Below are 25,662 nucleotides of genomic sequence, written 5' to 3' on the forward strand. Positions count from 1 at the left end.
GTCAAGATATATGACATCAATCTCATCTCCCTTGTCCAGGTGATAGGTCACCTGGTCATAGAAGGAAATGAGATTGGTCAAGCAAGACCTACCCGCAACAAACCCGTGCTGGCTATCCCTTAAGATGTTGGTGTTGGCCAGTCCATTAAGGATGGCCTCTTTAATAAACTTTTCTAAGATCTTCCCCAGGATAGAAGTCAGGCTAATGGGCCTATAGTTAGCCGGATCCACTTTCCTCCCTTTCTTGAAGATAGGCACTACATTGGCCTTTTTCCAGTCTTCGGGCACCACACCAGAGCGCCAAGAGTTTTCAAAGATCCGTGCTAGAGGCTGGGCTATGATGCTCGCCAGCTCCTTGAGTACCCTGGGGTGAAGATTGTCAGGGCCGGCTGACTTGAAGGCATCCAGCTTCTCAAGATGTTCCTTCACGAAGTCAGCATTAATGGAGGGCACGGGATCACCCTCACCCGGACTTCCCTGTCCCGTAGTGGGCATGGGCGTCCCATGGGACTGATGAAAGACCGACGCAAAGTACCTATTTAATAGGTTGGCTTTTTCCTGGGCGTCAGTTGTCAGTTGCCCCATCTGGTTTAGCAGGGGTCCAATGTTGCCCCTGCTTTTCCTCCGGCTCCACACATATCTGAAAAAGGACTTTTTATTGTCCTTGATGCTCAAAGCTAGTTGGAGTTCAGTTGCAGCCTTGGCTTTCCTGGTATGCTCCCTACAGGACCGGACCAGTGCAGAATAATCCTCCTTGGAGGTGACTCCCATCCTCCATCCTTTGTAGGCCTTTCTTTTTAGCCTCAGGAGGTCTGCTAGGTCCCTGGAGAGCCAGGGGGGCTGCTGTGCCCTCTTGCTGCCTTTCCTCCGAGATGGAATAGACTTAGTTTGTGCATTGAGGATCGCTCCCTTGAGGAGCAACCACTCTTCTTGAACTCCCCTCTCCCCGTGGTCATCGTCCCTTAGGGCCCCACTGACAAGCCTCCTGAGCTTGTCAAAGTCGGCTTTCCTGAAGTCAAGGACTTCTGTGTTGCTGACTGACTTGCCAGCTTTTTGGCGGATGGTGAAGGTGATCAGCTCATGGTCGCTGTCACCCAGTTTCCCACTGATCACTAGGTTGCCGACTAGGTCATCCCCAGTAGCCAGTACCAGGTCGAGCAGCGCTTTGGCCTCTCATTGGCCCATAGACTTCTTGAGTCAGGTAGAGGTCATCCACGCACGAGAGGAAACTTTGCGACCGCTCAGATTTTGCTGAGCGATCCTCCCACAAGATGTCCGGGTAATTGAAGTCACCCACGACAACCATGGTCCTGGAGCATGCTGCCTCAGCCAGTTCCCGGGCAAACTCCTGGTCCGGGAAAGTGATTGAAAGTTCAGAAAAGTGTTACTGTTTTGGATGCAACTGTAACCTGTTTTATGCCTTTTGACTCGCATAACATCATCCTCCCTTTGAAGATACTCTGCAAAGTTTTGTGCTCTCTTTTCTTTATGATAAATATATATTAGTCATGGTACACCCTTTCAGTGGTGAAGGCCACATGTTCACTAGCTTTTAAAGTCTATCATAAAATAAAAATTTAAGATATACAAAGATATGGACTCAATAAACATTAATTTTGTTTGGGGTTTTCACGCCCCACAGTTTAAATAGCTCAGTTTTTCATCATGCAAGACTAGCCTGAAAAATGCTTAGCATACTGAATTTAATTTTGATTAGGATTATCCTCCATACAGTAATAGGTTCAGAAATGTTACTAAAATCCAAAACCACATAAGGACTTGTCTGATTTCATTATAAACTGGACATTCCTCCCATTCCAACTGAAAGATTCATTAAGGTTTGCAAACACTTTGCAAGACTAGGAGTGATTCATCGTTTCATGTCAAAGTCAAGTAGAAATGTATTGCCTCAATGCTTATGTGAAATCAGGTGACTGAATTTCAATCTAAGATTCTAGTCAGAAAAGTGCATGGCTTTAAAACTTGAAGACAAGAACAAAGGTTGTCTAAACAAACTCTAGGATTTGAAAAGACAAAATTTGATGAGTTTCTTCTTTGCATTATAGCATCTCCACATTGAGATAACATATCATCTCAATGCAATATCAGGACATTACACAGTCAAATTATGGAACTTTGTTCTGCTATAAAAGTGACTCATGCAATTAAACTGTCTAACAAGTCTTACACATCCCTGTCTGTATCTTTAAAGGATAAATATACAAACTCTGATTGTATTTCTAACATCAGGAGTTAATAAGTCCTGAGAAATGTTGAGACCCACTATCCTTGAAATGCAGTGTGTCAACTGTTTAATAGCATACAACAGCCCCATGCAATGCTACAACTCAGTAACAATCATTTTTGCAAAATCCTGTAGGACATACATTTTCCAACCTGGAATGTATACTAGGCAGATGAACAGCATCAAAATGAAATTTAAATGACCTCAAACAGTCAGCACCTAATTTTTACATCTTGTCAAAAGGAAGGAGCTCCAGCAGTATAGAAGTACTATTTTAGAAAGTTGATTCACTATCAGAGAAAAGGAGGGCACGTTTACACGAGACACTACATAGCCATAGCAACAAGCTATGGTGACGTAGCTCATCACTATGGCAGGCACTAACTGCGATGCTGCTGCTACTGCACAGTAGCTTATCGCTACAGTGATGTAGGGTCGGAAATGACCTGTCCACTGCTGGAACTGCACAGTACCAGTGGGTATCATGCAGTCAGGGGCATGGTAGGTCATTCCAGGCATGTCTACACAAGTCACTATTGGTACTTCCTAAGTGCCTGGTTTGACTATTTCAGTATTATGATTGGCAATCATAGAGGGATTTACCTAGCAAAACACTGAACTAGTCAATCCCTGCTTAGCTTGAGAGAGAGATACAGACATGCCTGATGTATGGTGACACTGTTACTGCACCGTACGCACAACACGTGGTTATTTTTAGCAGCCTGTTCACCACAGAGGCACACTATAGTGGGGGAGCACATCACTATGGCGACATAGCTGCTGGTCATGTGTAGCATCTGTGGACATCTATATCACTGTAGTGCATCACATGTAGGCATGCCCATCAAGAGATAATTGTTCATTTCTTGAAACATGATCATATGCAGCATTTTAAGGAGATATTTAATCCAAGGAAATACAACGCTTGTTTCTGTTCTCACACTTGCTTTCCATTAGTCTATGATAATTTCAACTTCTTCAGTCAAGTTAGTCCTGATTTACTCTTGTGTAAAGGAGAAGAACATCAAACATGCAGAGTTTCATACTGGAAATAGTATATTAATGTGGTGTGGAAACAGTCTACCAAAGGGTAGAAAGTACAAGTCAAGGTTTAAATATGAAGTTGTTGGATAGATGGCTGATACCTAAGAGATGTCTGTTCAAAGTTGGAATATTTAAAGCTTGCTTCATGGCATCATCTCAGAAATACTTCTATGGAAGACATGCTTTTTTTTTTTTTTTTTTTTTTTTTTTTTTTTTTTTTTTTTTACACACTAACTGGGTGCATCTACACGTGCACTTTACTTCAGAGTAGACTAATTAGCTCTGAAGTAAGGCATCACAGTCTACACATGCACTGGTATTAGAGTGCAATAAACTGCGTTAAAATAGTCTCATCCCCAACAGTACTATCTTATGGAAGAATGATTTACTGCACTGAAACATGTGCAATTGCTGGCCACAAGCATACACTGCACCCAGTCAGCCCAGGCAGCAGGGGGCCTGATCCACCCTAGCTCAAATTGCTGCTGCCCTGGGTGCACATGTAGACGCTACACCTGGAAGCAGTTTAGTCTGACTTAAACTGCTCCAGAGTTTGTGTCATGCCCCCAGTAGGTGTATCTACATGCGCATTAAGGCACCTTTGCTACTGCTCATTGTTTAGTACTTCTAACAAGAGGTACTAGAAAAAATGCACAATAGCCAGCACCAGAGCACAGCAGCAACAGCACATACTCCTTTTTTGATACTTAATGGACAGTAGACTAATTCTACTGTGCATTAGTGCATTAGCACGATTTTGCTATGATGTGCTAATGCTCAGTACAGTTAGTTTACTGCGCATTAAGTATTTCATGTAGATGCACCCACTGTGCTTTAAACTAATGCAGTTTAACTGGACTATTACAACATCTGCAGAGGATAGCAAGCTAGGAGGGACAGCAAGCAATTTGAAGGACAGGAAAAATTATCTTGCAAACTGTCTAAAATCAGCAACATGAAATTCAGTAAACACAAGTGTAAATATGCTATGCTTAGCAAGAAGTGATCAAATATACAAATACAAAATGTGATATAACAGACTAGCCATCCATTCTACATAAGCAGTTTATGTGATTTTTTTTTTTTTTTTTTTGCAAGAGAATCTCATTCTATAAATAAGCACAAGAGTGTCATATATAAGACACTGGAGGCACTCAAGCTCTACTCACTGCAAGTTAACAGGAATACTATGTTCAGTTTTGGGCACCATACCCTAACAAGAAAGAGCCAAGATGGAGAGCATCCAGATGAGGGCCACAAAAATGATAAAGAAATTACAACCTACAAAGAAATGCTAAAGGTGAACAAAGGAGAAGAAGAATCAGTAGCATAATAAAGAGGGGGCAACCTGAGTAGCAGTCCCAGATACTGACCTGAGACAGGGGATGGTGCCCAGAGAAGAGGCTGCCACCATGCCACCGTCCTGACTATGCTCGGGTATCAAATTATGTCTCAGGTAAGAGGGGACATGATGACAGCCTTCCACCATGTAAAGCAGGGGCGGGCAATTATTTTAGGCAGAGGGCCGCTTACCGAGTTTTGGCAAGCCATTGAAGGCTACATGACAGGCAGCCAGGGGCAGATAAATATTAATTTTCTAAATTTTTTAGGGGTGCTGCAGGCCAGATAGAATGACTGGCAGGCTACATCTGGCCCACGGGCCACATTTTGCTCACCCCTGATGTAAAGGATGGTTTAAGATGAAGCACAATAATCAATTATTCTTCAGGCCATCAGATGTTCCTCAAAGGGAGTAACACAAGAAGAAATCAACATAGCGTGCAGATGAAAAGATTTAAATTAGGTATTCAGGAAAAGATTCTTAACTAGAAGGCTAATTAAACACTAGAAAAGGCCACCAAGAGAGACTGTGGAATCTCTGGTGCTGGGTTTTTTTTCCTCTTAAAAAAAAACCCCAAAAACAAAACAAAAGCCAAAAATCAACCTTAAACAACAGGTTAGATAAAAATCTGTCAGGGATGCTCTCAGAATGTATATTCCGTCTCAGATTAGGGAAATGAACCAGATGATCCAGCATACCATTTCTGACTCTACGTTAATTCACCAAACCAAGCCTATAAAGCTATGTATGTATGCTTTGGCTTTAAGAGATACCTCTGGGTCTGTACAGATAGTGTTCTAATCTTAACTGCAGTCAATCAGTGCCCGATTGTTATGCTCTGGTGTAATTTGCCTTCAAGTTGTTCAGCTTTTTGTACTAAACAATTTGCAGTGTGGCTAAACATTACAAAACAGAAAGATCAGCAGTCTGTGACAACAACAGAGAATGGCCTAAATAAGGCCGATGCAACATGTCAAATGTTTAGGACTTTGCATTCTACTGTGATAGAGCAGTATGATTACCACTGGCATAAAGGAGAGCTCTGTCACTAAACCACTCAAACTTCTGCAGCTGGTGTTTGTATCTCACCTCCAAGGAATCAGAACTTGTGGCAGAGGTGATATCTTTTATTAGATCAACTAGATAGTCTCAAAAAAAAATTTTTATTTGCAAACTTTCGGGCACACAAACCCTTCTTCAGGCATAGGAGAAAGCAAAGATCATAAAATTTCTCCCAGGTGGAAATGAAAATTCATATTTCACAGGATAGATAAATAGGCTCATGTTTCTGTGAAATATGAAACATCATAACCAGGAGAAAACATAATTCTACATCCCACTTACCACCAGACAACTTTGAAGTAAAAGGACTACTCCAACTTTTATCTGAGCCTAAATTGCACAAAATGAACCAGTCCACCCAGATCTTACAACACCTTCAGCTCTCAAATTGTTTTCCAATACTTGGAAAACAATTTATTTGTCAACTAAATTGTTTTCCAACTATTTAAGTTGGTCTAATAAAAGATATCAGATTCACCCAAAGAACCTTGTCTGCCTGTGTCCTTAGACCAACACAGCTACAACCTACACCCCTGTAAGCAATGATGATGCATTTATGCTGTAGTTCAAGACTACCAGCATCCCATCACCAGTTTTTGTCATTAACAAACTACCAAATTTTTTGAAAACTGAAAATAAAATTAAATTGGAGTGATTACACATCTATATATAGTTATAAAGCACTACAGTCTGTATCCTTAATGGAATATTTATTCTTATTTCAATGCAACATGACATATGCTCAGTGACACTGTTCATGAACTGCTCTCCACCACCCTTGACAACAACCATTTTAGATAAATAGCCTGGATGCCCTACACAAATTAGCTTGAGTCAAATAATTTACAACTGTTTAGCTTTCACTGCCATTTTACCGTTTTCCAAAGGGAAATTGTAGAAAATAAAAGAAAATCTATGTTACAACTCAACTTTCTGAAGATAACAAATTATCATATTTCATATTTTAAACAACTTTAGTTTTGGTCTTTCAGTCTTTGAAATTTTTTAAAAATACAACAAACACATTTTAGTTATGATTTTCCTCTCAGGTTTTATATAATTAATTGAGGTTCTAAGGCTCTAGTGACCACTTTGTTGTTCCTATTTTATTCCGGCCTAAAAACCATGAAAAACTTCAATGACAAATCAGTCCAATTCTCAGCCCTCGATAGGCAAGTATTTTCAAACAATGACTGAGGATGGAAGGTAGATTTGAGTTTTCTCCATAAGTATTATGATCTACATCCACAACGTGGAAGTTGTTTTTACAAGATTAACAGCATTAGAAATTAGTGAATGTGTGCATCGTCTTATTATAGTTATACCACAGGCTCACATTTTGATAAATGAAGCTCTTGTTCTATGGCTTGATTATATCAACACACATACCTAATTGCATGGCCACACTTCATAAAATGTGACTATGAATCTGTGAGTAAACATGATTTAATATGAATATGGGAATCCATGTTAATAGTCCAAAAGCATAATTAACTCTTCTGTCATTATTTAGTATATTTCAAGGGGATTTTTGCCAAACTCTGGTCCCACCATTTGAATCTTTGACAAAATACCTCATATTTCCCCCACTGACCAAATAAACTTGGTTATAACTTTCATGCAAATCGTTCTTCAGTTTTTACTTCATTTGGTAGATTGCCTGTACATGTCTAGAGTGTTAAAACCATAATGCAAGACTTGGTACAAACCTGATACAGCATTTAAACCTCTCTTTCTGTCTCTGGGTAATAGTACTTGTCATGCTGCAGAAGAGTGTGACAGTCATATCTATACTTAAATCTGTTATGAATTCAGATATCATAGGTAGGTGCTAACCCAAAGAGCAGAAGTTAATTGTATCAATGCAGGGGGAAGGACCATGAGTACTGTTTGTCTCAAAAATATGAATTTAGTTATGCACAACATTTGAAATATTCATTTGACAATTAAAATGCTGATTTCAGCTTGCAAACACTATAATAAAACTAATTAAACAGCTTAATAATCATCCCTCCACTGAGATCCATTAGGTGTTTTGTGCTATTTAGAAATTTTCATTTACTACCCACTCTCTACTGGCTTCAAAATTGCTCTCCACTTCAGCAAAGCTTGGAGAGCTTCTCACTCTATTATGCTGCAGACAAACACCTGGAATTAGAGTCCAAGCTCATGCATCATGTTTCCCATTACCAAGTGATGGAAAAATTAGGTATTAGCGTTAATGGGACACTAAGGGCAGAATTTCACTTTACGTGCCCAGATGGCAGCTACCCAGCTGCATAACTGCCATTTTGCAGTTTGCAATCCTACTCCCCATGCAGTGTGAATGCACAGGTCACAAAACTGTACATGGCAATAAACCCGTGACTAGCAAGAAGGGAATTCAAACTTGAATCTCTGACGACCACCACACTGCTCTAACCACTAGGCAACAGGTAGGCCATTAGGGAGGGTTTTCAACTTGGGGGTCTCACGTTCTAGCCAAGTACCCTAACCACTCAAAAACGGGCTAGAAAAACTAGGAGGGTACTCCTCCTTCTGGCCATATATTGATCCTTTTAATCATGTTCGGTGCAAGATACAATTAAATTGCGGATCTCCCTCTAGCCTAGGGGTAGGCAATTATTTAGGCTGGAGGGCCACTTAATGACTTATGGTGAGTTGTTCAGGGCTGCACACACAATTAATGGTGAAGATATTTTAACAAATAATAGATTTTAAAAAATTATATGCTAAAAATCAAAACTTCTATAAAATATTTTAATTTTATTTCAAAAAATATTTTTGTCCCGATTTATGGTTTTTTGACTAATGTTTAGAGAGGAGATTGCATAATATCTCAAAATAAAATCTCTCCCTCAAGGGAACCAAAACCAGTCAGCAGGACACAGCAAAGAAAGGATAACCCCCACCCCAACAGAGCCCTGCCACTGCCCAGCCACCCCCCAAATCATAAGGGAGCTCCTGACTCAGCCTGCACCCTGACACGCCTCTCAAGAGTAGCCTGCACCCCATACCCATCTGTCCCCTACCCCTTCCCCTCCACAGTTGCCCTCACAAAGCCTGGGGAATCCTAGCAGCCCCTCCAGACTCTCCCAGCTCCCTGCCAGGGCCATGCAGGCTCTGCCCATCTGCAGCCCAGGAGTCCACCTTTACTCAGGAGAAGCCCCAGCCCCAGGACAGCCTCACCTAGACAAACAGGATGGCAACTGTGCTGGCTGCAGCAGGTGGCTGGGCCAGCTTGCAGCACTGTGTGGAGCAAGGTAGGGCTGCAGCCAAGACCAGGGCTTCATCTGCTGGGAGGTACCAGGGAAGCTCAGCCACCTCTAGAGCAGTGCTTCTCAAACTATCTGATGTGGCGGACTGGCAATTTTTTTTTCCAGTGGGCCAGGGACCGATGCCCGGTTCAGCCGGTGGCAGCAACTGTGTATAACAGCACTACACAAATGCGCGACCGGCCGTTTCTTTCTCTTTCCTCACCTCTCACGACGGGATGTCACCTGGAGTGTTGGAATGTACAAACTGTGGCGCTATGACATATCAATGTTATGCTTCTGAAAATATATTTCTTTCTTTCCTGGCAACTCGCTGCGGACCGGCGACCGGTGGCTCGTGGACCGGCGGTGGTCCGTGGACCACCTCTTTGAGAAGCACTGCTCTAGAGCACCCGCTGCACAATCCTAGCACCGAGGGCAGCTCCTGCCAGCTTCAGGTTGCAGGCAGGTGGGATGCCACTGGCTCAGCCCAAATGGGGACACCAGGACTCAAGTGCAGCTTTTCCAGGCCCTGTCATGTAGAGCTGGGGGGGCCAGGAAGGCTTCTGCCCAGCATCCCTTGTGGTGCCAGCAGAGGCCCGAGCCAGAGTCACCGAGGCCTGAGCATGGCTTGCTGAGGGTCTGCCGCACAGTGCTGAGCTGGTGGGCAGGACAGGGCTGTTTCAGTCCAACCTCCCCCATGGCACCAGCAGAGGGCAAAGCCAGAGACAATACTACCCACCCATGGGCCATATAGAATCAACTGGAGGATGGATATGGCCCGTGGGTGATATTTTGCCCACCCCTACTCTTATCCATGGCTGGCAAGTTGGTTAGTCCTACTGCAGCCAAAGAAAGGGCTATAGAATGTCCTCTATTTCACAGACAGTCTGTTCAACAAAAAGAAATACAAAAAGCAAAACAGATTAAATTGCCATCATCCCATTTGTTTTGGTCAGCAGCAGAGACTCAGATCGTTTAGGCCTCAGTTGAGCAAAACACTTAAGCATACACTCAATTTGAAATATTTGAAGTCCATCAAAATCAAGCTTATGCAGCTTGTACATCTTCTGAAGAAGAGCATAGAATGCTGAATAAAGTTATGCTAAGCCTGCATCACACCAATAAACTACAAATTTCTATAATTGCACAAGCTAGTATTCCATAATAATGGCACCCCCTTAAACCAACCATACTGTGAAATAAAAGCAATAGAGCAACAGCTCATGGAGCATTTCTCACCTGAAAAGTCCCTGCATGGTCTTCTTCTTTGTCTCCCTCTTTACCCTCCTTGAGAGCAATCAGTGTGAAGCCACGAAAGTACGCAGGTGTGGCTGCTGACAGCGTTACTAAAGAGAAACAAAAAAAGAGAAAGCTAATTCTGACTGTGAAATCAACAACCTACACAGCACTTCATAGCTTAGTTTAAATGTTTGTGTTAATGTAGTGCTAATGAAACCTAAAAAGATCAATAGCATGGAGTACAGCCAGGTAGAGTACAGAAAGGTTCAATCCAAATTTCCATGCAAACTAGGCCAATGTATGCAATATTTCTGTTATTTACTGCCCCGGAATGTTCTTGAAAACAGACAACCAAGCTGCTCCATTCCACAGAGATTTCTGATATGGAGCAATCTCTCTTGGAGCCTTCCCCATAATACAAGCCAGGATCTAGTCCTTGACATACACAGAGTTTACTCAATTATAAAACAAGATAAAAATATTTTATCCATATCCTTGTAGCCAAACTATGCTCAGGACCGTACCTGGACTGATGGATAACTTCATTCTAAACCACCATGTAATTCCCCTTATCATTCCATTCCCAGGGTTAAACAAGCCTGCATTCAGTTTTATAGCTAAAATTAACCTCTAGGGACTATCACCAGCTGAGGATTGTTAGAACACACTGCACTTCAGCAGCACCTTCTCAAACATCCTTATCCATGCTCTAGCCTGCCCAGGAAGGCCCCCTATGTCTCAGAAGGCATGTTGATTTGTTTTACTACCCTGAGAGATACCCGTGTCGGAAGACTCTCGACTTTTATAAGCGTACAGAAGTTGAGCAACAGCTCAGGTACCCAAAGTACATTCCTGAGCACTACTCTCAGGAATATATCCTGCTTACCTGCTCCAACTCTCACACCAAACCCAGGAATGAGGCAGTGAAAACTGCTCTGGAGCCATGCCCACCTCTGCTCTGAATCCTCTGTCTCATACTTGCTCAAGAGCAGCAGTGTGGGGAGCCCTCAGGGCAACTCTGCTGCCGTGTTTAGTGTGTGTGAGTCAGAACAGGTGGGCCAAGGGTGTTTGAGGAGAACTCCTTGGCACCTGAGGGAAACACTGTAGACATACAAGGCACTGGGAGACATCTGGTAGTGTATATGACTTGGGTGGTACCAACAACAGAGCTGCAAGCCAAGGTTTGTTCAATAATTTTAAAATTCTCTAACTTTTTAAAAATTTCCTGGAAAAAAATTCTGATCTAGATGAGACCTGGCATGTGATGTTTCAGAGAAAAAGGATTTTTTTTTTTTTTTAAGGGAAAAAAATAAGTGCCATTGCCAACATTGGGCTTGCACTGTTAGAGTGGCTTCAGCTTTAACTGTGAAGTCAATACTCTTATTTCCTTGTATCTTTACACTCTTAAATCCTAGTTGACAGTATAAAAACCTGGAGAAAACCTTGGTTCTTTCTGAACAACTGCTACCATCAATGCTGCTTCACAGAAAAGTATCCATGGTAGCCTCTCTCTCCCGCACACAAACAAGCCACCAGGGGTTGAAATAGAAGTCTGATAGTAAACCATAAAGGGTTTGCATGTTCAATATCCAAAAGCACAGATGCGTATCAGGACCATATGTAGTTCTCTTTCACCTAGAAATGAGAAACTAGAAATGTAACAGGAACAGCGTTTATCAACATATCTCTAGTGCTACTTCGTTTTATTTGGGTCAGACAAATGAAAATAGGATTTCTGGTTACATTCCTGTATATCTTCTTCTGTTCAGGCATGAAGAAGTGAGAATTAGAGAGATTCACAGAAATTAGAGAGTTAACTGAGTTAGCATGATTTCTGCAAGAAGGTGGACAAAAAATAAATTAATTTGTTTGCAAATATCACAAATGAAAGCACCATGTTTGACTCATTTGATCCATGAGAGTTATTTGTACTCACAAATAACCTAACAAATGCAGGGTAGGGAGCCTGTACTCAAAGATCCAGGTGGCCCCATTCATTCCTGTATACTGATGAATATGTTGGTAAATCCCAAAAGTTTCATGATTTAAAATTTCATTCATTCCTGAAACTTCATTACCAAATTGCAAAATAGTGATGGGTACACTTGTACATATGTAGGTAAAATGCTAACACAAGAGGGTCCCAGCCTTTTGGCTTCTAAGTAAATGGCTCAATAACAGCAATCATAGTTCATTGCTGTTAATGCAGAAGACTTAGTTCCATCCTCTATTTTCTTATGAACTTCTTCAGCAGTAGGTGAATCTAAACAAAACTCTAGGGCCAGATTCTCAACTAGACTAAACACAGGCAGATCCAGTGAAGTCAAATAAATTCATCTTCATTACACTAACTGAAGAATTATTGGTCCTTAGAATCTAGTCCCCATAAAAAGTGACAATAATAACAATGCCTACAAGTATAAAATTACCCAAGGATTATATATAATTCCAAAGAAATGTCTACGTACATTGTGAAAAAAATGGTATTTTTAGGAATAGCTAAATGAACATGAACTTAAGAAGACAAACTTAAGTGTGCGCCAACTCAGGGCAAAGGTATACACAATATACAAGAAAATAGACAATATATTTATTTTCTAGAAAAATAATAGAGTCCAATATTACAACCCTATTCTGAAAGCAGGAAATGTACATACAGGTGTTAACAACTATGCCACATAGTCAGGACTGTCTGGGAATAAAGTCTGATTTTGACTCCAAAATGAGTTACATTAATATTTGCCTAACAATCAGACAAACAGTTTGCCTCAATTCAGACAAGCAGTTAAAAACTTGCTTAAAACTGCCCCTATGCAGGACTAAAATAGGGTCAGTGTGTTCTTGTACCACTGATGATGCAGGAGATATGTGAGAAGCAAGCGTTTTTTTGTGGAACATTTTGTTGGACCAGCTTTATAGTTAAGAGAGAAGAGAGATACCTATTAAAGCACTGAGCTTGATAAAGATGCTTTCCTGAATCAGTACCTATATTTATTGCTCATGTATTAGCAGGCACCCTAAATGCTCAATACCAGTTTTTGAGTGCTTAAAGTTGACAATATGAAAAACAACAAACAGCCAAGAGATTGTAATTTTCTAGTGGCTATGGAACATGGCCAGAATGGACATAGCAACACGGTCTTTCTATTCTTTCATTGATTCTTTAAGCTACTCCATCTGTTAACAGAACATTGCTACAAAATATTATTTGAAGGATTGTTTAATAAAGAGGCTTGTACTGGCAACTGGAATAAGTCCTCTTGTATTAGCCCTAAAAATATTTACCCCTATGTGGTCCTGCACAGCTGTGATTCTATATGATGCTGGAATCTGAATTGTATCTGGCTCTTGCAAAAGATGGGCACTTCCTTCTTGAGTGTCAGAGGTCTTTTTCCTGTGGTAACCAGGATATAGTTGGGACACTAATATGACTGTAATACACATTCTATACATATTATTTTGTAGGTGTTCTGGAGCAATAGGCAGTTACCACCTGGACTAATTGGTTGCCATTTCTTAGACAGCAAGATGCTAAAGTAAGGAACAGTTAAGTCTCAAAATGAAATGTACACCAAGCGAAAATAATTTCTGCTTTTTACTTTCCAGGGTAAGATTGCAATGCATTGGTTCATTTTGCCAACCTCTCCCCTTTCTTGCAAGGAGACACACCCTGCCTGCCACCCTCCAAAGCTAAATGCAACCTGGCCAGAACTGTTGCTCAGCTGGCTTTCAGCAGGGGAGCCATACTGTGCACCTCTCATTTAAATGAAGCAAAACTGTGTTGCAAGCTGCACAAGAGGTGGCAAACAGTGTTTGCTATACTGTTAATGCCACCTATTTTCCTCCTAAATCAGATGCGTGAGAAGTGCCCAGATCTGTGTAAAAGAGTTTATTTATTAGTTTAAAAATAAATAAACCAGCCTGTGTATTGACAGATTAAGCACAGGACTGCAAACTTCAACATTACTCAACAATGAAGCACTTGGAAAACTAATGCAAGTGGAATAGGCAATGTTTATCCAAACTGGTCCTTGAAAACTGTTTATTCTCCAAAGAAGGTGAACAGATCTGCAGGTGACCATTTCATCAGCAACAGAAACAGCATCCCAACGTAAAGTGTACTCAAACAAATCATGCCAGCCCCTTGCTTACTCCCCTGAATAACTTTCAGGGTTTCAAGGAGGAAGCAATTTGCATTCATGTACTCATGTGAAAAATCCATATTACAGACTTTTCTATGCATGTATTTAGGCAGACAAATCTCCTCTGGCTTTTAATAAAAATAATTCTATGCAGCTTCTAACAGAGCTAATGTCTTAGCAGGATCAACAGAACATCCGGGCTGGGACCAATTACTTAAAATTATTGTTTCTGAGCCTATTACCTTGAATCAATTTTTAAAGTTTGATTGCCAACAAGCAACTGAGGAACAGAACAGAAATTAAAAGCACAGCAACCAGTGTGCCTGTCTGTGTAAAGGGGAAGAGGAACAACTGCAACACTTACGGACTGTATTAACTAAAGGCAAAAGGTTTGTGTCTATGGTCCTCAACTTCAGTGTCACTCATGTTGTCACCTAATGCTGGAAGCCAAAAGGACCACACTGCAGTAGGCAGTCTGCTCCACAAGAGGGAGGAGCAGTGGCAAGAGCAGCTCCTCTATTACAGCTACCACAGTGGTTCTCAACCTGTTTTAGACTCAAGACACCCCTGGATAGACTTGAGGCACCCTTCAGAAAATACAACTCTTAGTTTTCACTTATTTTTGACTACAGAAAAATAATACAGCAATGCCTCTGTTGCAAAGAACTCAAAAATACCATAACAAGGCAGAATGTTTTTAATACTATGGGTTCCAATTAAAAATTTCTAGGTTTTATGTCATTAATCATGTCTGCATACCTAACACTCCTAGCATTGCATGGCACACCATCATACTCTTGACAAGGATCTCAAGGCACCCCAGTGTGCCACAGCACCCTGGTTGAGAATTACTGAGCTACCAGGGATAGAGAGGGGAGTGAGTGCCTACCACCCTAGTGCCAGAGTCAGAGCCTCCAACAAAATATGTGAAGGGCTATCCCAGCTGGGGGGAGCTATTTCTGCTTTCCTAGAATTAGGAAAAGAAAAAGGGATCTCCAGCCACCAGTGCTACCTCTCTTCTAGGGAAGGAAAGGGCCTCAACTATTGCTGCCTTTCTCTGATATACCAAGCAAAATAGGGTGAGGGTGGGAAGGTAACGTGGCCAGAAGAAGAAGGAATACCCAAACATCTCACAGAACGCTCTACCGGCATGTCAGGTTAAAGGGCTCTGTGTTTAGGTCCGCCTTTGTTCAGATGAACTCTAGGTCACCAAAGAAGCCGCAGCCTGGACAGAAAGGAGGCCCAGGGACTTCCAAAGATAAATGAAGCCTGTAAACTACACTACCCCACTCCACTGGAACAGCAGCAGTAGTTTCCAATATTACAGAGCCAGGCTCTTACATGGATTCCCCCTGGCAGCAATACAGTGGAAGAAATGCATAAGGATTGGGGTTCCTGATGCTCTACAGGTGGTGTGCCAAGGACCCAGATTGGGTAACGTTAACTATGGACCCATGGCAACAGCTTTTAATGTGCATTTGGCTTGGACTCAATCCAGGTTCTGAGAACCTTCTGCAGTGTTGTTTCTCTGGTTATTTACAGAAAGCAAAACAGTTGGTCCTTAATCTCACAGCTCTTCTTATCACATAAATTTTCTTTACTTTTATAGCATGGAAGGATACTTCTAATTTCCCAGCAGAATCTGCTTTCAAAAAGCAGCTCAGGAATATCCACTTTTAAAACTTTGTGCGGTGTCCTCATATTGTACAAAAATTAACTCCCGTGTGATTGGTAAGTACACATCTAGTAAAATGTATTACTCTCCTTCCCGTACTTCAAAAAGCCTTCTTAAATACCACTTACTCAGATGTAGGTGTCATCTGAAGACTGATGTAAGCAATGGGTACTTAAACTAAGCTTTTTGTCCTACATTGTAACATGTTAGGAATGAGAGCCCTAAAGGAGATAAAAAATAAATTAAAGTGTATACTATATTAATTGACCTAATATAAACCCAAAATAGGATTTGTAAATTTGGAAGTCCAGTTACCTCTCTCTATCTTGAAAGAAGATAGAAAAAGCCAAAAACATTTTACAGATAGTATTTTAAGAAAATGTGTAGATTTGTCATTGCCAAAAAACTGGAGGCTTCTCTGTAGTGCAGCTAGAACAGATACTAAACTGACATGCAATCTGAAGTCATGCAGACTCAGAGTAACATTTCAAATATCTGCAACCGGTAACCTATTTGTGGGAAACAACTTGAAGAAAAGCATGGTACACACTTTGTTTATAATATCTTTCCTCTATTTGAAGAAATGTCATAAGAAATAAGAGCCTGATCCTCAGAATAGGCTCATTAAGATTGTGAAAGAGTTTAAGCCTAATAATTATATTCTGGGAGAAAAGAAAAGTACACACTTTTTTTCCCCCGACTTCTACTGAGAGTCCTATAATCATCCAGTGGGAGATCATTGCTCTTTACACTGACTCTAGATAAAGGTCAAGAGAAGTGGTGGGAGGGAGCGGGAAACCCACATACCTGAAAGAAGCTATGAAAGTACAATTGGTTTTCCCCAATGGATGATTTTACTGATGTTCTATTAATTAGTTTGTAATTAGAGATGGAGCACCTAAAAGGTATAATCGGTTTCTTTTCAAAAGACTAATTAAATATAAAGTTACCAGTGCATGCAAGGGTATTTATTTCCAAACGAATTGTATGCTAAGGCAGAGAAAGCGACTGGAGAGGCTTTCACCTGTTAATTAGAGAAATATGCCGAGATGTGCTTAGGAGTTCTTTTCCAGGATTATCTGTGCAATGGTCAGCCCAGAATGCATCCCCAGGACCCTTATTTACGGTGCTTATTAGCACCATCTCTCTCTTTCCTGCTTGTACCATCTGTTCATTTCCCCAGCAAAGGAAAAAAAAAAAAACGGGGGGGGGGGGGAATAAACGTAAGTGGAAAATGTGGGAAGTTGGCAGCCTCCCGCATCACTGTTTACCCAGATGCTAAGTCATTACATTACCATACATATTTCAAGGCAAGGACAATTAGCACCCAATTTAGTAGCCTTTGCACTGGGTTAACCCTTTTACATTGGAGGGAGTTGGGCTGGGAGAGCTCAGGGCAAACTGGGGGGGTGGGTGGGGGGGTCCCATCACAGATCAGGTGGCCTCACGGTGCCATTCAAAGAGCAAGCAAAACGCCGGGGAAGGGGAGATCCCCTCCTTAGCAAGAAGTCCGATATGAGGTGGGGGACCAGCGCTACTGTGAAATACAACTCACTTGCTGTGAAAGCATCCGCAGCATAAGCGGTGCACGGGGAGGTAGCACACTGCCTCAACTATCCACACACCCAGATCGCGCGCACACAGTCACACAGATCACTAATACACTCAGGTCACTCACACACCCCCGATCACACCCCCCCCCCCGATCATTAACACACTCACACCTCCCAGATCACCACCCCCGAGATCACTAATACAACCCCAGATCACACACACATCCCAGATCACTATCACACACATCAAGATCACTCACACACCCAACCACCCAGATCTCCCCCTCTCTGTCTCACCCCCCCCCCCCCTTAGTTTCGATGCCTCTTCTCTTGCCCTTCATGCCTATTTCTTCGGACTTGCAGGGCTGTCCACCCTCCCCAAAAAATCCACTTACCCCTGTAACTATTTCCAGGCTTGTAAAATTCCGGATCTCCCTCTACTCGGAGGCTAAATTCATTGTACCCTTCTCTCCGGGTGCCTTGGGCTCGCAGGATCCGGCTGCAGTATCCTTCAGATTTCGTGGCTTTCTCCAGGGTCTCATCCAAGAAGCCCAGGGCCACTGAAGGGAAAGCCAGAGCCAGCAGCGGCCAGGCGAGGAGGGCTTGCGGATGAAGTCCCATCCTCGGGGCTCCCAGCAACTTTGTTTGCTCGCCGGGGCTGACTCCCCGCACGCACAGGTTGGAGGAGCGAGCGCGGGGCAGCCCGGCGCGCGGGGCGGGGCGGGGCGGGGCGGGGCGCGCGAGCGGGCGGGCGGGCGGGGCGCGGGACCCGCTCAGCTGCAGCCGGGAGGGGGGAGCAGGGAGCGGAGGGAGGGCTGATCTTGCCCAGATCCCGAGCTGAAGTGCTGTTTTGTTTCAGAGCTTGCGATTAGCAGCTCGGCAATGTTGACTTAGCCGCGCTGAATTCACAGGCTTGGGGGAAATAGCAGAGAGCACGGGGGACGCTGCTGTCTCCAAGAGAGAGAAAAAAAAGAGAGGAGCCTCAGCTGGATGGACTGGACTAACAGACCCGAAATGAATCACCCGCATTCCTGCCAGAGCCTGTAGTTACTGGAGGGATAAAAAGGCTCCAAGAATCCCCTGATTTCTCCCTCTCTGCCACCACCACCTCCCTGCGCCCCGGCGCACACCGCAAACACTGCTCAGCGCGGCTGACCCCACATGACCCCCCTGAAAGCTCGAAAAGCCCGGGGCCCCGGCGTGCAAACTTTTCCCGGCGTCACTGATGCGGGAGGGACGGGGACGCGGGCAGAGCAGGAGCTCCCCATTCACGACCGTCTCCTGCAGTCGTGTTTCATAGGCGAGGTGCGGTCGGTCTCTGGGCACCCCTTCTCATGCTGGGGACAGGCGCCTCTCCATGCAATGATCCACCCAAAACAGCAACGGTGTCCCAGGCTTTCCTGCAGAGTGAAGCTTGTGTTACTGGTAATATTGCAGGGTATAAAGGCTCCCACTGAGATTGGCCCCCATTGTGCTGCTGGCTGCACATGTGGCATCCTAGAAGCAAAGGGACCTCTGGAGGTCATCAAGTCCAACCCCCAGAGGTCAGCTGGTCCAGTGCTTCTCAACCTTTTTTTTGTACCAGGACCGATTTGGAAACATCAATGGCCAGTCCTGACCTAGTGCCTCTCACTCCCCCAGGCCCTAGCAGGGGCAGTGTGTGGGGGAGGAGGAGGGGCATCAGGAGCCCCAAGCAGCCCCTTGCAGGCTGGAACTCTGCACCTAGGGACAGACATTCAAAAAGCCTGACCCTGAATTGATTCAATCTTTAGGTTAGTTTAACCTGCAAAGCTTGAACTGATTTGGAAGTGGATAGACATTCCCATTTCATTCCAGAAAGGCAGGCACATGCCTGCGGGGGCTCAGGCTAGAAGTTGGGGGGCGCTAGAGTAGCCCTCCCTTTCCTTCCACAGTACTAAGCTGAGGGAGGTCATGACCAGGCCCTGGCAGGAGGCTCTGATAAGGGAGGGGTTTTGCCCCTACTTGCTGCTCCTCTGACCAGCAATAGACCCAGTACAGAGTTACACAGCATTTATCAGCCCATCAGCAACACAGAAGCTTCTCTCATTAGTTCAAGCTCTTCTTAAACAACTTTTCCAAGAAGGAAAGGAGGGACATTACCAGCTACCTGTTGATTAGCTCCAAAAAGTCCTAAGCGGACACTATGCTGTCTTCCTTTGTCCTGTCTGCCTTACGTAGACACCTCTCAGCAATAGCTAGCATACCGCATGCTGGCTACACTCTGTGCTGAGACAGCGGAGGGAGGGATCCCTGCCTGAGCAGGGAGTGGTGAGGGGGAGATGGGGCAGGAGGAAGTCAGGCAGACCCTGCTGTGGCTGCAAGTCTCTGCTGGAGCTCCAGCCAGGGAGCAGAGGGGACAGGACAGGCCTTCTGGACTGGAGCAGAGCCCAGCCCAGAGAGCATGCTGAGATGCTGGGGGACTCTGGTTTAACTTTAACCAGGAAGGGGTCTGAGACAGACATTGCATAAACCAGTTGACCCAAATCAGTTAGGTCTGATACTATATTCAACCAGGTTTATCTCAAACCAGTTTCAGCTATTTTAAAACTGGTTTATGTGCACTGAATGTCTGTTCTGTTAAAGGTTTAAAACAGTTTCTGATCACTTAAACCAGTTTGTGTAACATCTACCCCAAGCCTGCCAGCCTGCAATGCAAAAGCCAGTGTTTCCCATGGTTTTCTCCTTTAAAGAAGAATCAATTTCTAAAATTTGTTTGTGACTCTTTCGTATATTCCTGTGACCCACTTTTGGGTCGTGACCCATGGGTTGAGAAATGCTGATCTAGTCCAGTCCACTCCACTCCCTGAAGCAGAATCATCCCTATCCAAACCATCCCATGCAATCTGTCACAACCAAATTAAGTAGTGCCCATGTCACAAACAAGTAAAACCATTCAAAACAGTTTTTTTCTGCACTAGGTTAACTAAGGGTTAACAATAATGATAGTAACCGCTTTTTTGCTGCGCATGTCAAAAAGAAATTTATTGCTGCGCCACTAACAGAGACAGAACTTAGCCTTCTGTGCTGTACATAAATCATTATAACTGGTCAGAAGAAACAGGGAGTAACCCTATGATAACACCCTAGCGAAGACCGCTAGATAATTGGCAATTCTAATTAAATTTATGACGTGGCGAAAAGCAATCGGCTATTACACAAATATAACCCGTCTTCACTTCCGTGAAGAACAGAGACCTCCGCGCACACACCTGAAAAACCTCTGAACGTATGCGTGAGAATAACTGACAAATTGATCGCTTGTCAGTCTCCCCCGTCTCGACTTTATCAGACGTAAATCAACGACCTGCCGGCCCGACTTTTTTCTCCGTTTATCTGCCCGACCAACGAACTCTTATGCAGACCGACCTATGACCTACGAACCTTAAGCTGTAACTAACCAAGTATCTCTGACCTCCGCTATTCACCACCTTGACGGCGTGAGTAAATCTTGCTTTGCAACCAATAAGCGTCCGCCTAATTAATTCCACTCCAAGCGTCACAAGTACCCGACTGACAGCCTTCTAAGGCCCCAGACCCTTATCTGCCCGGGTGGGAGTCAGGGAGAGCTGCTGGCCGGCTGCCCTGGGTCCCGACACAATCCATAATTTAAACTCTACATAAGACTACAGTAAACCTTGACAGAACAAAGACCTAACACCCTATTGACCTACTTCAAGGTAGCTTAGGACATTCATAGACATATGGCAATGGACAGCACTCATCATCATCAGTAGCAGCCCCAATTTGCCTGTGGGGAACTGAGCTGTGGAGAAGTTAAGGTGTACAAAAGTCACATTCAAAAAATTGTGCAGCAGACAGTGAGAATTGAACCCATTCCCCTTAACTGCAAGACTATCCCCTAGACAAAGCTGAGGGCAGGGAATCAAAGAGCTGTCTTATGGTTGAATCTGAATCCTTCCCAGGGTGTCAGTCACAGCATGTTACGTCACAAATAAGGCTTCCCTACTCCTTTCTAAGACTTACTGATTTCTTTGGTGTACACACAGGGAGTACAGCTGTAATGGGCTCAGTGAATATGTCAAGTATAGTCTTGACTAAAAGACAAATATAAGTAGACCACAAGCCATGCAATTTCCATATCACAAGAGTAATGTGGTTGAAAGTGTGGTTGATTTTTCCCCAGGAAAGAGAAAACAAAACAAAAAGGTTACCCTCTTAAGGACATTTCTTGCCTATTACATCCACCTTGACACCATGCACATACATCTTCTTTGCAGGATCTGTTTATCAAGATGTGGGAAGAGTCTTGATACAAGTTCAGCTCATTCATGTTAAAATGGATTCTGTTTTGATGTCAATCCCAAGTAAACTACAATTTGCACAGGTAAAGGGACAGTTATCATAGCAGCCCTATTGGGGATGTGAGACCTAGCAGATTCAGGCTCAGTTTCAAAGCACCCCAGGGAGTTCAGAGTCCAAGTTAAACCAAATTCCAGAAATTGGGATAAATTACAAGAGCTAGATATGAGTGACAAGAATGCCTTTGAGGTCTATAACATATCTTGCAGCAAGAAACTAAATCGACTTAATCCAAATACTTCATTAAAAGGATGGATAAGAGGTGACCTGATGACAATCTACCAGAGAGAATAAAGAGCCTCCACTATCAGGAAGGGAAATAAGATCCAGCAGCTGAAAGACAGATGTTTCAAGCTACAAATAAGGTGCACTTTTTAAAAATAATGAGTGTAATGAACCTGTGTACAAATTATATGGATTTTCCATCACCTGGAATCTTTAAATCAGTGCTGGATGTCTTTCAGAAAGAAGCACAATTGTTCAAATAAAGGTTCCTTAGCCCACATGAAATGACAAACTAATCAGAAAAGCTACTTCTGGCCTTAAAATTTCTGTAACTCCAGCTGGTAATCAAACCATTCTATATCTAAGTGCCCTCCCAATATGGGTAAGTGCCCTCTCAACCTGGGTAGAAGAAGTGCATTAATATAAATTTAAAGATGCAAATGTTATTGCTTGCTGATTTTAATGTTTCTTATTTCATAAAGAGTGATATAGGAATGATGCTGAGGCAACACATTGGGGATCTAGTAGCTTTGGTGGTTCTCCTCTCAGCTCTGGAGAAGAAAGTCCTCTCATTTGAACAGGTGGATTTGCTATAGGGGTAGTTCTTGCCTTTCTTGTGTTGATGCTTAACCCATGTCTACCATCACAGGGTTTATTCCATCACATTGGACACTTATAAATGTGCCTGACACCTACTCCAATGCATTCTAATCAGAATACATCAGATCAATCCAGTCTGCTGTAGTGTGCTAATTAGTGTACTCCAGCAGCCTCGGTGTCACGTGTATTTGGCATTCTGGCACTTCAAAATTGCAGCATTGTAACTAAAGGGTGGGATACTGAATTCACGAGACTCTGAGGGCACTTTGATTAATGAAGCTCGTTCCTGAGAGTCACTCTAATTAAAGTGCCCCTCTATCCCCCAACACACTGGAGCACATGTGAAGATGCCCTTTGGTGAAAAGTGATCCGTGTTGGAAAATGAAGTTAGTTTAGCGATCAGGATCACAGGCCCTCACGGTTCATCTTTTCCCTGTTTGGGGTCTCAAGATGTTCCAGAAACACATGTGGTGGATTTAGCTTGCTTGGACTGCCTGGATTAGAAAGGCTGTGAATATGGAGACAGCTAAACAGTTCTAAGAGTCAGAGGGCGCGTCTACATGCGTGCTTTAATGCACAGTAGCCTATTCTACTGCACTTCAACGCGGCACATAAAATAACATGCTAATACACAGTAAAATAGGCTACTAAGCATTAAATGTCACCTAAAAAACGTGCTTGTGCGACTGCGCACTAGCCCAGCCTAACGTGCATTTACTTAGTACCTCATATTGGAGGTACTAAATTTAATGCACATTCGGAAAAGCACATTAATGCACATATAGATGCACCCAGAGAGTTCAAAAACAAGCAACTGCAAGAGTAGACTTTCCTCCCTTTACCTATTCTGAGAGGTTAAGATGCACCTTTCAGGTACAGGAGCAAATTAATTTTTTAGACAGCCTTCAAAAACAGTTGGGTCAGCTGTTTGCAACATGTGGCAGGAGTCAGAGGTCTGTGAACATTTTTGGGACAAAGGAAAATGACAACCAAGTTAATCACAGATCCCCACTGTGGCAAGTGACTATTGTGGGGGGGTTCTGGAATGGGAGATGGTAGATTAAAAAAAACACAAGTTCAGACCTGGGAGTCATGGGGCAGGGATCTGTGGTTAGAGCGAGGATGATGGTAGGGCTGCATCTCTTCTGGACACTAAGCCAGCATATTCAGGAAGGTGTGACTACAGGGCTGACAGTATAGAATCATCCATCTGCTTGTGTGCAATACAGCACCTAGCATAATGGGGCAGTTAGGTGCTATTGCAATGAGAACAACAAGTAACAGACATGACTTTTTGATAAAGAGAAATTTTTCTCATTCATATGTCTCAAGGACCATGGCAGCTGAAGCTGCCAAAAGGAACTACCCTGGACTGCAGGATCTAGGTTCTACTGCCATTCAGTTTGGCTGGGTGGAAGTAAGTTCCCCTAAAACTTCTGTTCCTGTTGATACATTTAACACAATAGGGACCTACAGTTTAATGATGCAGTAGTATATTTATTATGCATCATTTGACAGCTATGTTCAGTTATTCATTTCTGAGTGCTTCATTACAGCAACTAAAGGATTAATAATCAAATAATTAGGGTTAACTACAACCTCATTTTTCCCCTTTCATGTCAATGCAACTCTTGGGTACTTTGTCCAGGTTCTGCAAAAAGATAAAAACAAGCCAATGCACAATTGGGAATGACAAGATAAATATGACCCCACTATCACAAGAAGTCTGGGAACTCGCTTCATTCTCCATACTTGATTATCCCTTTCTTTTATTCAGATTGGATTGAAAAGCAATTACCCAACTTGAGAACAGAAACATTTCTTTATAAAATTTGTCTTTCTTCTGAGCCAGGATTTGGGGTTCTAACTTGATGCTCCCATGAGGGTTTCAGTTTGAACATACAGTCTTCTTCACCAATAATTTGATTTTTCTGCAATACCAAATTAGAACTAATTAAAAGTTAATTAATTCATCAGCAGCCATCAACTCATTACCTTACAATACATTCTGTATCTGTTACTTTCTTATGCCTGAACTGTCCTGGCCTGTTTCTTTCCCTGTCTCTGTCTCTTATTTAAAAGCTGAGCTGCTGGAAGGCTTCCTAGATAGGCACAGTACAGTGCGTCTTGGAAGAAGTGCATGTTTTAACTTAGCAATTGATACAGATAAATTAACTTGCATTGCCTACAGCCGTGAAATGAATAATTTGTAGTAGAGACATTTTAGAATACGGGCTATGTCATTAAGCATGGACATCCTTAGGGTTTTCTATTTGTTCTACCAATTAGTGTATGTTTGCCTAAAGCATCCAGCATGATGTATCAGTCAAAGACACATGCAGGCTGATGAATCCAACCATCCATGGCAAATTTAACAGAAAGAGTTTGGTATCTTAGAGACTGCCATTCTGCCTTTCTTTGTACACTTTCTAGATGAATAAAGTTGCTGTCTACAACTATTAGGCATGACAAAAGTTTATGGGAGAATATCACATTTTGATGGAACTGAAACTTCTGGAGAATACTTCTTAGCCAGGTAGGCTACTAAAAAAGTAAAGAAAAAAACTTCATAAAATTTGTAGCCTGTCATGCCTTCTGCTTTCCCTGCATTTAAAGAGAAACTGCACAAACCCCTGGAGAATATACTGCAGGAACAACCAAGCCCTGGAAGGGACTACGGCCTACCTGACTAGCTAGATCTTTTCATTATCTAAAGATTCTCTAAGGGTATGCATCAATGTACATTTCAGTTGCTTTAGAGGGGAAGAGGGAAGCTGTTGCTCAGGAAAGCATGCAACAGCTGTTATAACGTGTTATGTTCACATGATCCTGTAGTGAAATGCTTTTGCTATATTGTTCCAACTTTAAGCCGAAATGAAGCAGGATTAAAGTTGGAATGCCTTTGCTATAGAATCACATAGATCTAACCATTGCTTG

General features: G+C 42.8%; 1 protein-coding gene across 1 annotated transcript in view; it reads right to left on the reverse strand.

Moving 5' to 3' along the window:
* SPON1 (spondin 1) overlaps positions 1 to 18,281 on the reverse strand; it is a 378,147-nt gene extending 359,866 nt beyond the window's left edge. The window contains exons 1-2 of the mRNA XM_014602347.3: positions 17,955 to 18,281; positions 10,190 to 10,296 (exon numbers count right to left, since the gene is read on the reverse strand). Of these exons, the coding sequence (XP_014457833.1) occupies positions 10,190 to 10,296; positions 17,955 to 18,180 (333 nt within the window). The 5' untranslated portion in view covers positions 18,181 to 18,281. The remainder of the gene's footprint in view (positions 1 to 10,189; positions 10,297 to 17,954) is intronic.
* Positions 18,282 to 25,662: the final 7,381 nt, after the last annotated feature.

Source organism: Alligator mississippiensis, chromosome 2, assembly GCF_030867095.1.
Source record: "Alligator mississippiensis isolate rAllMis1 chromosome 2, rAllMis1, whole genome shotgun sequence".
In the NCBI taxonomy this organism is placed as follows: Eukaryota; Metazoa; Chordata; order Crocodylia; family Alligatoridae; genus Alligator; species Alligator mississippiensis.